The 16435-nt window shown below is 47.5% G+C and overlaps 1 protein-coding gene across 2 annotated transcripts in view; it reads left to right on the top strand.

Annotated features, from left to right (window-relative positions):
* LOC110493304 (inositol hexakisphosphate kinase 1) overlaps positions 1-16435 on the top strand; it is a 96513-nt gene that overhangs the window by 53848 nt on the left and 26230 nt on the right. For both annotated transcript variants that reach the window (XM_036950955.1, XM_036950956.1), the window contains exon 2: positions 2000-2681. In XM_036950955.1, the coding sequence (XP_036806850.1) occupies positions 2186-2681 (496 nt within the window). In that variant the 5' untranslated portion in view covers positions 2000-2185. The remainder of the gene's footprint in view (positions 1-1999; positions 2682-16435) is intronic.

Below are 16435 nucleotides of genomic sequence, written 5' to 3'. Positions count from 1 at the left end.
GCCTACATGTTCTGTGTTGTTGTGAGGTGTAGCCTACATGTTGTTGTGAGGTGTAGCCTACATGTTGTTGTGATGTGTAGCCTACATGTTGTTGTGATGTGTAGCCTACATGTTCTGTGTTGTTGTGAGGTGTAGTCTACATGTTGTTGTGAGGTGTAGCCTACATGTTGTTGTGAGGTGTAGCCTACATGTTGTTGTGAGGTGTAGTCTACATGTTGTGTGTGTTGTTGTGAGGTGTAGCCTACATGTTATGTGTGTTGTTGTGAGGTGTAGCCTACATGTTGTTGTGAGGTGTAGTCTACATGTTGTTGTGAGGTGTAGCCTACATGTTCTGTGTGTTGTTGTGAGGTGTAGTCTACATGTTGTTGTGAGGTGTAGCCTACATGTTGTTGTGAGGTGTAGCCTACATGATGTTGTGAGGTGTAGCCTACATGTTGTTGTGAGGTGTAGCCTACATGTTGTTGTGAGGTGTAGCCTACATGTTGTTGTGAGGTGTAGCCTACATGTTGTTGTGAGGTGTAGCCTACATGTTGTTGTGAGGTGTAGCCTACATGTTGTGTGTGTTGTTGTGAGGTGTAGCCTACATGTTCTGTGTTGTTGTGAGGTGTAGTCTACATGTTGTTGTGAGGTGTAGCCTACATGTTGTTGTGAGGTGTAGCCTACATGATGTTGTGAGGTGTAGCCTACATGTTGTTGTGAGGTGTAGCCTACATGTTGTTGTGAGGTGTAGCCTACATGTTGTTGTGAGGTGTAGCCTACATGTTGTTGTGAGGTGTAGCCTACATGTTGTTGTGAGGTGTAGCCTACATGTTGTGTGTGTTGTTGTGAGGTGTAGCCTACATGTTCTGTGTTGTTGTGAGGTGTAGCCTACATGTTGTTGTGAGGTGTAGCCTACATGTTGTTGTGAGGTGTAGCCTACACGTTGTTGTGAGGTGTAGCCTACATGTTGTTGTGAGGTGTAGCCTACACGTTGTTGTGAGGTGTAGCCTACATGTTCTGTGTGTTCCATGTCAGATTAATAATCCAGTGAGTCAGGTGAGCTGAGTGTCTCTCTGTTACATGGAAAAGGAGCCTGATTGGCTTTCGGCAGATTAAACCTATAGATACATGCATCCAACCTTTTTCCATAAATGTTTCACTGGCAGCCTATGTTGTCATGTCAAGGTTCGGTCCCAGATCCCTGACTCTCCTCTGAGCCCTGTGTCCCCCCCCCCCCGACTCTCCTCTGAGCCCACAGGCAGGCCTGTGGTGGTTGAGAGATGCTGGTACTCATGTTTGTTTGTCTGGTCTTCAAGGTTGACAATGAGGGCAGGCCTGTGGTGGTTGAGAGATGCTGGTACTCATGTTTGTTTGTCTGGTCTTCAAGGTTGACAATGAGGGCAGGCCTGTGGTGGTTGAGAGATGCTGGTACTCATGTTTGTTTGTCTGGTCTTCAAGGTTGACAATGAGGGCAGGCCTGTGGTGGTTGAGAGATGCTGGTACTCATGTTTGTTTGTCTCTCACTCTCTGTAAGAGAGTGTCAGACTGACTGTTAGGTGTGTGAGAGTGGGGACTGTGTGTGTGCTGACATGGACCAGGCTAATGTAATGAAGTGTCAACAGGACAGGGTAGCCAGGCAGAGCAGTGAGCTCTGCAGATGGCAGATGGCTAGCTACCATTTAGCCTAAACACAGACAGATACACATCTCTCTCTGGCATCCACCCACCATTAGCCAATCCCTAGAGAGCATGGGAGGAGGAAGTAACCTGCCGTGTTGTGGTTCTGATTCCTCATGCTGATGTCTGTGTCAACTCAGCTCATCCTAATTGATTTACCTGCTTAAATAATGGTTAGCCCTAAATCAGTAGAACTTCTGCCTGACGTTCGTTCTCTCTCTCTCTCTCTCTCTCTCTGTCTCTCTGTCTCTCTGTCTCTCTGTCTCTCTCTCTCTCTCTCTCTCTCTCTCTCTCTCTCTCTCTCTCTCTCTGTGTTCCCTCTCTCTTTCCTTCCATCTCTCAGGTGACTGGTGAAGGTGTGACATCCTCGCTCAGTGCTATTCATCGAGGAGCTGAGATCTAATTGATCTGTTTGGTTGCGGCCGACGGGCTGGCTCCTCCCCCTCCCGGCAGCAGCGTGCGCCCCCCAGCCCGCGCCCTGCGCCCCCCAGCCCGCGCCCCTGCCACCCCCACCAGGTCCTCTAACGCCATGTGCCTCTCCCACACCATGGAAGGAGCATCAGGGAAGAACGGAGCGAGCCAGGCAGGGCTAGGGCTGGGGGGCCAGGCAGGGCTAGGGCTGGGGGGCCAGGCAGGGCTAGGGCTGGGGGGCCAGGCAGGGCTAGGGCTTGGGGCACTGGGCCAGGGCCAGGCAGGGTTAGGACTGGTGGGCCAGGCAGGGTTAGGACTGGTGGGCCAGGCAGGGTTAGGGCTGGGGGGCCAGGCAGGGTTAGGGCTGGGGGGCCAGGCAGGGTTAGGGCTGGGGGGCCAGGCAGGGTTAGGGCTGGGGTTTGGGACAGGCCTGGGGCTGGGGGGCAGGCGGTGTGGAGGGGTGCCTCTAGAACCCTTCGTACACCAGGTGGGAGGACACACCAGTATGATGCGCTACGACGACCACACGGTGTGTAAACCACTCATCACCCGGGAGCAGCGCTTCTACGAGTCCCTGCCGCCTGAGATGAAGGAGTTCACAGCAGAGTACAAAGGTAAGAGTTAAACCTTGACCTCTAATCTTGTGACCCTAACCGCTAACCTTAACCTTTTATGAGTCCCTGCCTGAGATGAAGGAATTTAAACCAGAGGACAAAGGTGTGAGAGGGGTGTCTACCAGGTTTGGGCTGTACCCTAATGATTCTGTACTTGTACAATCGCCTGATATACGATCTTATCGCCCATAGCAGCCAACTAAAAATGTATTTAAAACAATCACAAAAACGTTTAGACCGTGAGCTCAGTTCCAGGAAGGAATTATGACATATATTTTGAAGCCAAATCTTTTCTTGGAGCTGTGGCAGGAAAGAGTGTGTCTGTGTGTGCCGATGTGTGCAGAATAGAGCAAGTGACAGTGAAGGAGACTCGCTGGCTGTGCGTTGTGTGCCGGGGTTGGATAAATCATCAAGGGCCTGGCTATAGACCACGCAATTCTGCTGTCCCCAGAACAGGATCCTTATTTCAATAATAAACATTTTCACCTCATCTTCCTGTTTCATTAGGTCTAGGATTCTATGTGTTGTAGGTATGCTGTACAATAATATTCTAACATAACCTTCATTTCTTCTTTTTTGATTTATCGTTCGATTTTTCCATCTTGAATTTGTTTTGCTCAATTATACTTTGTTGTTGCCTGTAATATTTGTCATTTAAAACAAAGCTGTGTGTCTATAGATGCTGACGTTAGAGCCTCATAACTTTTATTTGCCCTAATACTTTTATGACATTTCAATTTGTAGGATTTCTGCTGTTTGGTTCACAACGGCAAGGAGGAGGGAAGCATTTGTTCTATTAGACTAAGCTTTGTTCAACTCTGTTCAAACTTACTCATTAGATGTTTCTGTCTTGCTATTGTTTGTTCTCTCTCTCGCTCTCTCTCGCTCTCTCTCTCTCTCTCTCTCGAAAACTTTCTGAGATAAAGAGCTCAGCGGGAGTAAGTCAGGATGCGTAAAACTGAAGTCACATTCATATCAAATGGAAAGACACGAGAACATTAGGCTTTTAAAAATAATTAGATGCCAGAGTTTCCGTTATAAAGAAAATGCTAAAGCTGTATGGCCCATGCAGATCATTCAACACCATATTCAGGTATATGGCCCATGCAGATCATTCAACAACATATTCAGGTATATGGCCCATGCAGATCATTCAACACCATATTCAGGTATATGGCCCATGCAGATCATTTAACAACATATTCAGCTGTATGGCCCATGCAGATCATTCAACACCATATTCAGGTATATGGCCCATGCAGATCATTCAACAACATATTCAGGTATATGGCCCATGCAGATCATTCAACACCATATTCAGGTATATGGCCCATGCAGATCATTCAACACCATATTCAGGTATATGGCCCATGCAGATCATTCAACAACATATTCAGGTATATGGCCCATGCAGATCATTTAACAACATATTCAGCTGTATGGCCCATGCAGATCATTCAACACCATATTCAGGTATATGGCCCATGCAGATCATTCAACACCATATTCAGGTATATGGCCCACGCAGATCATTCAACAACATATTCAGCCGTATGGCCCATGCAGATCATTCAACGACATATTCAGCCGTATGGCCCATGCAGATCATTCAACGACATATTCAGCCATATGGCCCATGCAGATCATTCAACGACATATTCAACTGTATGGCCCATGCAGATCATTCAACGACATATTCAGCTGTATGGCCCATGCAGATCATTCAACGACATATTCAGCTGTATGGCCCATGCAGATCATTCAACAACATATTCAGGTATATGGCCCATGCAGATCATGCAACAACATATTCAGCTGTATGGCCCATGCAGATCATTCAACACCATATTCAGGTATATGGCCCATGCAGATCATTCAACACCATATTCAGCTATATGGCTCATGCAGATCATTCAACACCATATTCAGCCATATGGCCCATGCAGATCATCATATGGCCCATAACTCTGGGTCTGCCATTCCTGTGGCGGTCCTCATAAGAGCCAGTTTCATTTTAGTGCTCGATGGTTTTTGCGACTGCACTTGAACAAACTTTCAAAGTTCTTTAAATTTGAGCTGTTCTTGCCATAATATGGACTTGGTCTTTAACCAAATAGGGATTTCTTCTGTATACCAAACCTACCCTGTCACAACACAACTGATTGGCTCAAACACATGAAGACATTTTTATGGAAATAAAATCCGCAAATTAACTTTGAACAAGAGACGCATGTTAATTGAAATGCATTCCAGGTGACTACCTCATGAAGCTGGTTGAGGGAATGCCGAGAGTGTGCAAAGCTGTCATCAGGGAAAAGGGTGACTATACTTTGAAGATTCTAAAATATATTTGATTTGTTTAACACTTTCTTTGGTTACTACATCAGTTTTATTGTTGTTGTTGTTGTTATTATTATTATTATTATTATTATTATTATTATTATTATTATTATACAATGTAGAAAATATTTTTTTTAAAATAAGAGAAACCCTTGACTGGTACTGTATGACATTTGTTAGGTTATTGTGATCTGTAATAAAGCTCAACTACTGGAGATGATGCTCATCTGTCTATACCTGCTGAACTGGGTTTACAAAACATTTTGATTGTTCAGGTTCACCATCAGTAATAGTTTTGCTTCAAATGATCACTGTGTATATGGTAATTTTTAGATATAAAGGGTAAATAATTTCATGATGAGAACAGTAGTGGTAGTGGGGTGGTAGATGTCTAGTCTCCTTTATGGCTCTAATCTGATAGTGGTAGTGGGGTGGTAAATGTCTAGTCTCCTTTATGGCTCTAATCTGATAGTGGTAGTGGGGTGGTAGATGCATCGTCTCCTTTATGGCTCCAATCTGATAGTGGTAGTGGGGTGGTAGATGTCTAGTCTCCTTTATGGCTCTAATCTGATAGTGGTAGTGGGGTGGTAGATGCATCGTCTCCTTTATGGCTCCAATCTGATAGTGGTAGTGGGGTGGTAAATGTCTAGTCTCCTTTATGGCTCTAATCTGATAGTGGTAGTGGGGTGAAAGTTAATTTGTGGAATTTATTTCCATAAAAATGTCTTCATGTGTTTGAGCCAATCAGGGCTGACATTACAGGGAGTGCTCTCTCTCTTGACAGGGCTGACATTACAGGGAGTGTTCTCTCTCTCGACAGGGCTGACATTACAGGGAGTGTTCTGTCTCTTGACAGGGCTGACATTACAGGGAGTGTTTTCTCTCTCTCGACAGGGCTGGCATTACCGGGAGTGTTCTGTCTCTTGACAGGGCTGACATTACAGGGAGTGTTCTCTCTCTCGACAGGGCTGACATTACAGGGAGTGTTCTGTCTCTTGACAGGGCTGGCATTACAGGGAGTGTTCTCTCTTCACAGGGCTGACATTACAGGGAGTGTTCTCTCTTCACAGGGCTGACATTACAGGGAGTGTTCTCTCTCTCTCGACAGGGCTTACATTACAGGGAGTGTTCTCTCTCTCGAGACAGGGCTGACATTACAGGGAGTGTTTTCTCTTTCTCGACAGGGCTGGCATTACAGGGAGTGTTCTCTCTCTTGACAGGGCTGACATTACAGGGAGTGTTCTCCCTCTCGACAGGGCTGATACTACAGGGAGTGTTTTCTCTCTCGACAGGGCTGACATTACAGGGAGTGTTCTCTCGACAGGGCTGACATTACAGGGAGTGTTTTCTCTCTCTCAACAGGGCTGACATAGGGAGTGTTCTCTCTCTTGACAGGGCTGGCATTACAGGGAGTGTTCTCTCTCTCGACAGGGCTGACATTACAGGGAGTGTTCTCCCTCTCGACAGGGCTGATACTACAGGGAGTGTTTTCTCTCTCGACAGGGCTGACATTACAGGGAGTGTTCTCTTTCTCGACAGGGCTGACATTACAGGCAGTGTTTTCTCTCTCTCAACAGGGCTGACATAGGGAGTGTTCTCTCTCTTGACAGGGCTGGCATTTCAGGGAGTGTTCTCTCTCTCGACAGGGCTGACATTACAGGGAGTGTTCTCTCTTCACAGGGCTGACATTACAGGGAGTGTTCTCTCTCTCGACAGGGCTGACATTACAGGGAGTGTTCTCCCTCTCGACAGGGCTGACATTACAGGGAGTGTTCTCCCTCTCGACAGGGCTGATACTACAGGGAGTGTTTTCTCTCTCGACAGGGCTGACATTACAGGGATTGTTCTCTCGACAGGGCTGACATTACAGGGAGTGTTTTCTCTCTCTCAACAGGGCTGACATAGGGAGTGTTCTCTCTCTTGACAGGGCTGGCATTACAGAGAGTGTTCTCTCTCTCGACAGGGCTGACATTACAGGGAGTGTTCTCTCTCTCGACAGGGCTGACATTACAGGGAGTGTTCTCTCTCTTGACAGGGCTGACATTACAGGGAGTGTTCTCTCTCTCTTGACAGGGCTGACATTACAGGGAGTGTTCTCTCTCTCGACAGGGCTGGCATTACAGGGAGTGTTCTCTCTCTCTCGACAGGGCTGACATTACAGGGAGTGTTCTCTCTCTCTCGACAGGGCTGACATTACAGGGAGTTATCTCTCTCTCGACAGGGCTGACATTACAGGGAGTGTTCTCTCTCTCGACAGGGCTGATACTACAGGGAGTGCTCTCTCTCTCTCGACAGAGCTGGCATTACAGGGAGTGTTCTCTCTCTTGACAGGGCTGACATTACAGGGAGTGTTCTCTCTCTCGACAGGGCTGACATTACAGGGAGTGTTCTCTCTCTTGACAGGGCTGACATTACAGGGAGTGTTCTCTTTCTCGACAGGGCTGACATTACAGGGAGTGTTCTCTCTCTCTCGACAGGGCTGACATTACAGGGAGTGTTCTCTCTCTTGACAGGGCTGATACTACAGGGAGTGTTCTCTCTCTCTCGACAGGGCTGACATTACAGGGAGTGTTCTCTCTCTCTCGACAGGGCTGACATTACAGGGAGTTATCTCTCTCTCGACAGGGCTGACATTACAGGGAGTGTTCTCTCTCTCGACAGGGCTGATACTACAGGGAGTGCTCTCTCTCTCTCGACAGGGCTGGCATTACAGGGAGTGTTCTCTCTCTTGACAGGGCTGACATTACAGGGAGTGTTCTCTCTCTCGACAGGGCTGACATTACAGGGAGTGTTCTCTCTCTCGACAGGGCTGGCATTACAGGGAGTGTTCTCTCTCTCTCGACAGGGCTGACATTACAGGGAGTGTTCTCTCTCTCTCGACAGGGCTGACATTACAGGGAGTTATCTCTCTCTCGACAGGGCTGACATTACAGGGAGTGTTCTCTCTCTCGACAGGGCTGATACTACAGGGAGTGCTCTCTCTCTCTCGACAGGGCTGGCATTACAGGGAGTGTTCTCTCTCTTGACAGGGCTGACATTACAGGGAGTGTTCTCTCTCTTGACAGGGCTGACATTACAGGGAGTGTTCTCTTTCTCGACAGGGCTGACATTACAGGGAGTGTTCTCTCTCTCGACAGGGCTGGCATTACAGGGAGTGTTCTCTTTCTCGACAGGGCTGGCATTACAGGGAGTGTTCTCTTTCTCGACAGGGCTGACATTACAGGGAGTGTTCTCTCTCTCGACAGGGCTGGCATTACAGGGAGTGTTTTCTCTCTCTCGACAGGGCTGACATTACAGGGAGTGTTCTCTCTCTCGGCAGGGCTGACATTACAGGGAGTGTTCTCTCTCTCGACAGGGCTGACATTACAGGGAGTGTTCTCTCTCTCGGCAGGGCTGACATTACAGGGAGTGTTCTCTCTCTTGACAGGGCTGATACTACAGGGCGTGTGATGTGAGGATGTTATAACTATAATTATTAACCAGGTGGTTTGGGTCCTGAATGCCGATCGGCTGAAAGCTGTGGTATATCAGACATTATAAACTGGGTGGTTCGAGCCCTGAATGCTGATTGGTATATCAGACCGTATACCACAGGTATGACAAAACTTGCATTTGTTCTGCCCTAATTACATTGGTAACCAGTTTATAATAGCAATAGGGCACCTCTGAGGTTTGTGGAAAATGGCCAATATACCACGGCTAAGGGCGTTGCCTCATGCCTACAAACATCCCTTAGCCGTGGTATATTGGCCGTATTCCACACCCCCTCTGGCCTTATTGCTTAACTATAGCATTATACATTCATATTATTTTAGTTTTATTGAACCTTTATTTTAACAGGAGAAAAGTTATTGAAACCTAAGTCTCTTTTACAATCTGGCCCTCATACTAACATGGCCACCTAATAATCCTCTGTTTACAATCTGGCCCTCATACTAACCCTCATACTAACATGGCCACCTAATAATCCTCAGTTTACAATCTGGCCCTCATACTAACATGGCCACCTAATAATCCTCCGTTTACAATCTGGCCCTCATACTAACATGGCCACCTAATAATCCTCCGTTTACAATCTGGCCCTCATACTAACATGGCCACCTAATAATCCTCCGTTTACAATCTGGCCCTCATACTAACATGGCCACCTAATAATCCTCCGTTTACAATCTGGCCCTCATACTAACATGGCCACCTAATAATCCTCCGTTTACAATCTGGCCCTCATACTAACATGGCCACCTAATAATCCTCCGTTTACAATCTGGCCCTCATACTAACATGGCCACCTAATAATCCTCCGTTTACAATCTGGCCCTCATACTAACATGGCCACCTAATAATCCTCCGTTTACAATCTGGCCCTCATACTAACATGGCCACCTAATAATCCTCCGTTTACAATTGGCTCATTCGCCCACCTCCTCTCCCCTGTAACTATTCCCCAGGTCGTTGCTGTAAATGAGAATGTGTTCTCAGGCAATTTACCTGGTAAAATAAGGGTTAAATAAATACATATATAAAAATACAAATGTGCCCTGTATATACAACACAAATGTACACATTATGCCTAAATATACACTACCGTTCAAAAGTTTGGGGTCACTTTGAAAGAAAAGCTAATTAAATGGTACCTGCAAAACACCAGTCTCATCGTCAACAGTGAAGAGGCGACTCCGGGATGCTGACCGTCTAGGCAGAGTTCCTCTGTCCAGTCTCATCGTCAACAGTGAAGAGGCGACTCCGGGATGCTGACCGTCTAGGCAGAGTTCCTCTGTCCAGTCTCAACGTCAACAGTGAAGAGGCGACTCCGGGATGCTGACCGTCTAGGCAGAGTTCCTCTGTCCAGTCTCAACGTCAATAGTGAAGAGGAGACTTCGGGATGCTGACCGTCTAGGCAGAGTTCCTCTGTCCAGTCTCAACGTCAATAGTGAAGAGGAGACTTCGGGATGCTGACCGTCTAGGCAGAGTTCCTCTGTCCAGTCTCAACGTCAACAGTGAAGAGGCGACTCTGAGATGCTGACCGTCTAGGCAGAGTTCCTCTGTCCAGTCTCAACATCAATAGTGAAGAGAAGACTCCGGGATGCTGACCGTCTAGGCAGAGTTCCTCTGTCCAGTCTCAACGTCAATAGTGAAGAGGAGACTCCGGGATGCTGGCCTTCTAGACAGAGTTCCTCTGTCCAGTCTCAAGGTCAACAGTGAAGAGGAGACTCCGGGATGTTGGCCTTCTAGGCAGAGTTCCTCTGTCCAGTCTCAACGTCAACAGTGAAGAGGCGACTCTGAGATGCTGACCGTCTAGGCAGAGTTCCTCTGTCCAGTCTCAACGTCAATAGTGAAGAGGAGACTCCGGGATGCTGACCGTCTACGCAGAGTTCCTCTGTCCAGTCTCAACGTCAACAGTGAAGAGGCGACTCTGAGATGCTGACCGTCTAGGCAGAGTTCCTCTTTCCAGTCTCAACGTCAATAGTGAAGAGAAGACTCCGGGATGCTGACCGTCTAGGCAGAGTTCCTCTGTCCAGTCTCAACGTCAATAGTGAAGAGGAGACTCCGGGATGCTGACCGTCTCGCAGAGTTCCTCTGTCCAGTCTCAACGTCAATAGTGAAGAGGAAACTTCGGGATGCTGACCGTCTAGGCAGAGTTCCTCTGTCCAGTCTCAACGTCAACAGTGAAGAGGCGACTCTGAGATGCTGACCGTCTAGGCAGAGTTCCTCTGTCCAGTCTCAACATCAATAGTGAAGAGGAGACTCCGGGATGCTGACCGTCTAGGCAGAGTTCCTCTGTCCAGTCTCAACGTCAATAGTGAAGAGGAGACTCCGGGATGCTGGCCTTCTAGGCAGAGTTCCTCTGTCCAGTCTCAAGGTCAACAGTGAAGAGGAGACTCCGGGATGTTGGCCTTCTAGGCAGAGTTCCTCTGTCCAGTCTCAACGTCAACAGTGAAGAGGCGACTCTGAGATGCTGACCGTCTAGGCAGAGTTCCTCTTTCCAGTCTCAACGTCAATAGTGAAGAGAAGACTCCGGGATGCTAACCGTCTAGGCAGAGTTCCTCTGTCCAGTCTCAACGTCAATAGTGAAGAGGAGACTCCGGGATGCTGACCGTCTCGCAGAGTTCCTCTATCCAGTCTCAACGTCAATAGTGAAGAGGAGACTTCGGGATGCTGACCGTCTAGGCAGAGTTCCTCTGTCCAGTCTCAACGTCAACAGTGAAGAGGCGACTCTGAGATGCTGACCGTCTAGGCAGAGTTCCTCTGTCCAGTCTCAACGCCAATAGTGAAGAGGAGACTCCGGGATGCTGACCGTCTAGGCAGAGTTCCTCTGTCCAGTCTCAACGTCAATAGTGAAGAGGAGACTCCGGGATGCTGGCCTTCTAGGCAGAGTTCCTCTGTCCAGTCTCAAGGTCAACAGTGAAGAGGAGACTCCGGGATGTTGGCCTTCTAGGCAGAGTTCCTCTGTCCAGTCTCAACGTCAATAGTGAAGAGGAGACTCCGGGATGCTGACCGTCTACGCAGAGTTCCTCTGTCCAGTCTCAACGTTAACAGTGAAGAGGCGACTCTGAGATGCTGACCGTCTAGGCAGAGTTCCTCTGTCCAGTCTCAACGTCAATAGTGAAGAGGAGACTCCGGGATGCTGACCGTCTAGGCAGAGTTCCTCTGTCCAGTCTCAACGTCAACAGTGAAGAGGCGACTCTGAGATGTTGGCCTTCTAGGCAGAGTTCCTCTGTCCAGTCTCAACGTCAACAGTGAAGAGGAGACTCCGGGATGTTGGCCTTCTAGGCAGAGTTCCTCTGTCCAGTCTCAACGTCAACAGTGAAGAGGCGACTCTGAGATGCTGGACTTCTAGGCAGAGTTCCTCTGTCCAGTCTCAACGTCAATAGTGAAGAGGAGACTCCGGGATGTTTGCCTTCTAGGCAGAGTTCCTCTGTCCAGTCTCAAGGTCAACAGTGAAGAGGTGATTCTGGGATGCTGGCCTTCTAGGCAGAGTTCCTCTGTCCAGAGTTCCATTGTCTGTGTTCTTTTGCCCATCTTTATCTTTTCTTTTTATTGGCCAGTCTGAGATATGGCTTGTTTGCAACTTTGCCTAGAAGGCCAGCACCCCGGAGTCGCACCAACTCTTCACTGTTGACGTTGAGACTGCTGTTTTGCGGTACTATTTAATGAAGCTGCCAGTTGAGGACTTGTGAGGTGTCTGTTTCTCAAACTAAACACACTAATGTACTTGTCCTCTTCCTCAGTTGGCCTCCCTCTCCTCTTTCTATTCTGGTTAGAGCCAGTTTGCTCTGTGCTGTGAAGGGAGTAGTACACAGCGTTGTACGAGGTCTTCAGTTTCTTGACAATTTCTCGCATGGAATAGTCTTAATTTCCCAGAACAAGAATAGACTGACGAGTTTCTGAAGACGAGTTTCTTTGTTTTTGGCCATTTTGAGCCTGTAATCGAACCCACAAATGCTGATGCTCCAGATACTCAACTAGTCTAAAGAAGGCCAGTTTTATTGCTTCTTTAATCAGCACAACCATTTTCAGCTGTGCTAACACAATTGCAAAAGGGTTTTCTAATGATCAGTTGGCCTTTTAAAATGATAAACTTGGATTAACTAGCACATCGTGCCATTGGAACACAGGAGTGATGGTTTCTGATAATGGGCCTCTGTACACCTATGTAGATATTCCATTTAAAAAATCAGCCGTTTCCAGCTACAATAGTCATTTACAACATGAACAATGTCTACACTGTATTTCTGATCAATTTGATGTTATTTTAATGGACAAAAAATGTGCTTTTCTTTCAAAAACAAGGACATTTTTACGGGACCCCAAACTTTTGAACGGTGGTGGATACACATCAAAATAAAGCACAAATAAAACATCACCCAGTTACATTCCTCCACAAATAAGTCCAAATCAATACTTTATATTATATATAAATATGTATTTATATATTATATATTCTATTGCCCGAACGGCACATCAGGATCAAATGTATTTCGAATTTTGTTCCAGCCATATGGTGCATTAAAACTAAAAGCAGATTTGCTCGGTGGAGACCCCCCAGGAACCTCAAGCGTTAACCAATCCTGTGAACGTGTTAGGCAGTGTGTCAGTGGATTAGACAGACGGAACCAAGCCATTAACATGGAGAGAGCAGGAAGAGAGAGAGAGAGAGGAAGTGTTTAAAACAGAAACACTGTTTCACTGTATCGGTCTTGTTGTCAGATCCAATGACTAGGAGTTTGCAAGATGGTACAAACAGATATGAAACCAGCCTACAGTGTCCTCTGCTCTGCGATTTATCATAGATTAAGAGGAGGAGACAGGAAGTGGTTAAAACACCAAACGAGAGCAGCACCCTGCCAGCCAGCCACCTGTGTTTGGGACAGCATCGTTTGGTGTAATCAATCATGTGGAGTTGGACAGTTTATAAAAAGACCTGGGTTCCTGTTGGAGGAGGCCTGTTACATCCCCTACACTTTAATTAGCCAATGGACTGTTCTCTTTGTTTCCCTGACAGATTACATCATGTTCATACACGAAACTACACTGACTGCACAAAACATTAAGAACACCTGCTCTTTTCAGGACATAGACTGACCAGGTGAATCCAGGTGAAAGATATGATCCCTTATTGATGTCACTTGTTAAATCTACTTCAATCAGTGTAGATGAAGGGGAGGAGACAGGGTTAAAGAAGGATTTTTAAACCTTGAGACAATTGAGACATGGATTGTTTTCGTGTGCCATTCAGAAGACCAAAGATTTAAGTGCCTTTGAACGGGATATGGTAGTAGGTGCCAGGGACACCGGTTTGTGTAAAGAAATGCAACGCTGCTGGCTTTTTCACACTTAACAGTTTCCTGTGTGTATCAAGAACATCCAGCCAACTAGACACAACTGTGGGACCTGCCGCCTCTACACTCTAACCACTAGGCTACCTGCCTCTCCCCTCTAACCACTAGGCTACCTACCTCCTCTCCCCTCTAACCACTAGGCTACCTGCCGCCTCTACACTCTAACCACTAGGCTACCTGCCGCCTCTACACTCTAACCACTAGGCTACCTGCCTCTCCCCTCTAACCACTAGGCTACCTGCCTCCTCTCCCCTCTAACCACTAGGCTACCTGCCGCCTCTACACTCTAACCACTAGGCTACCTGCCGCCTTTACACTCTAACCACTAGGCTACCTGCCGCCTCTACACTCTAACCACTAGGCTACCTGCCTCTCCCCTCTAACCACTAGGCTACCTGCCTCCTCTCCCCTCTAACCACTAGGCTACCTGCCGCCTCTACACTCTAACCACTAGGCTACCTGCCGCCTTTACACTCTAACCACTAGGCTACCTGCCGCCTCTACACTCTAACCACTAGGCTACCTGCCTCTCCCCTCTAACCACTAGGTTACCTGCCTCCTCTCCCCTCTAACCACTAGGCTACCTGCCGCCTCTACACTCTAACCACTAGGCTACCTGCCGCCTTTACACTCTAACCACTAGGCTACCTGCCGCCTCTACACTCTAACCACTAGGCTACCTGCCTCTCCCCTCTAACCACTAGGTTACCTGCCTCCTCTCCCCTCTAACCACTAGGCTACCTGCCGCCTCTACACTCTAACCACTAGGCTACCTGCCGCCTTTACACTCTAACCACTAGGCTACCTGCCGCCTCTACATTCTAACCACTAAACTACCTTCCGCCTCTACACTCTAACCACTAGGCTACATGCCTCCTCTCACCTCTCACCACTAGACTACCTGCCGCCTCTACACTCTAACCACTAGGCTACATGCCGCCTCTACACTCTAACCACTAGGCTACATGCCGCCTCTACACTCTAACCACTAGAGCCCTCGCTACATATTCGTCGCCAGACCCACTGGCTCCAGGTCATCTACAAGTCCATGCTAGGTAAAGCTCCGCCTTATCTCAGCTCACTGGTCACGATGGCAACACCCATCCGTAGCACGCGCTCCAGCAGGTGTATCTCACTGATCATCCCTAAAGCCAACACCTCATTTGGCCGCCTTTCGTTCCAGTACTCTGCTGCCTGTGACTGGAACGAATTGCAAAAATCGCTGAAGTTGGAGACTTTTATCTCCCTCACCAACTTCAAACATCAGCTATCTGAGCAGCTAACCGATCGCTGCAGCTGTACATAGTCTATTGGTAAATAGCCCACCCATTTTCACCTACCTCATCCCCATACTGTTTTTATTTATTTATTTTTCTGCTCTTTTGCACACCAATATCTCTACCTGTACATGACCATCTGATCATTTATCACTCCAGTGTTAATCTGCAAAATTGTAATTATTCGCCTACCTCATGCCTTTTGCACACATTGTATATATAGACTCCCCTTTTTTTCTACTGTGTTATTGACTTGTTAATTGTTTACTCCATGTGTAACTCTGTGTTGTCTGCTCATACTGCTATGCTTTATCTTGGCCAGGTCGCAGTTGCAAATGAGACCTTGTTCTCAACTAGCCTACCTGGTTAAATAAAGGTAAAATAAAAAAATAATAATAAAAAAAAAAACCTAACTAATTCTGATTCAGCCACGAAACTAGGGTGGCTGGAGTCTTTGACAATTGTTATTGCCCTCCTCTAACACCGAATAGAGGTCCTGGTTGGCAGGAAGCTTGGCCCCAGTGATGTACTGGGGCATACGCACTACCCTCTGTAGTGCCTTGTGGTCGGAGGCCGAGCAGTTGCCATACCAGGCAGTGATGCAACCACTCAGGATGCTCTCGATGGTGCAGCTATAGAACCTTTTGAGGATCTGAGGACCCATGCCAAATCTTTTTAGTCTCCTGAGGGGGAATAGTCTTTCTCATGCATTCTTCTTCACGGCTGTCTTGGTGTGTTTTGGACTATTCTAGTTTGTTGGTGATGTGGACACCAAGGAACTTGAAGCTCTCAACCTGTTCCACTACAGCCCCGTCGATGAAAATGGGGTTGTGCTCGGTCCTCCTCTTCCTGTAGTCCACAATCATCTCCTTTGTCTTGATCACATTGAGGGAGAGGTTGTTGTCCTGGCACCACACTGCCAAGTCTCTGACCTCCTCCCTATAGGCTGTCTCATCATTGTTGGTGATGAGGCCTACCACTGTTGTGTCATCGGAAAACTTAATGATGGTGTTGGAGTCATGCCTGGCCATGCAGTCCTGAGTGAACAGGGAGTACAGGAGGGGACTGACCATGCACCCCTTGCCTCAAAGTGTTTATAGAAGTAGTTTAGCTTGTCTGGTTGGTTCGTGTCACTGGGCAGCTCGTGGCTGAGCTTCCCTTTGTAGTCTGTAATAGTTGGCAAGCCCTGCCACATCCGACGAGCATCGGAGCCGGTGTAGTACGATTCAATCTTTGTCCTGTATTGGCGCTTTGCCTGTTTGATTGGTCATCAGAGGGCGTTGTGGGATTTCTTATA

The sequence above is a fragment of the Oncorhynchus mykiss genome, chromosome 17 (genome assembly GCF_013265735.2).
Source record: "Oncorhynchus mykiss isolate Arlee chromosome 17, USDA_OmykA_1.1, whole genome shotgun sequence".
NCBI classification, from domain to species: domain Eukaryota; kingdom Metazoa; phylum Chordata; class Actinopteri; order Salmoniformes; family Salmonidae; genus Oncorhynchus; species Oncorhynchus mykiss.
Note: the sequence above shows the minus strand (reverse complement) of the source record. Positions and strands in the feature narration are given on the sequence as shown.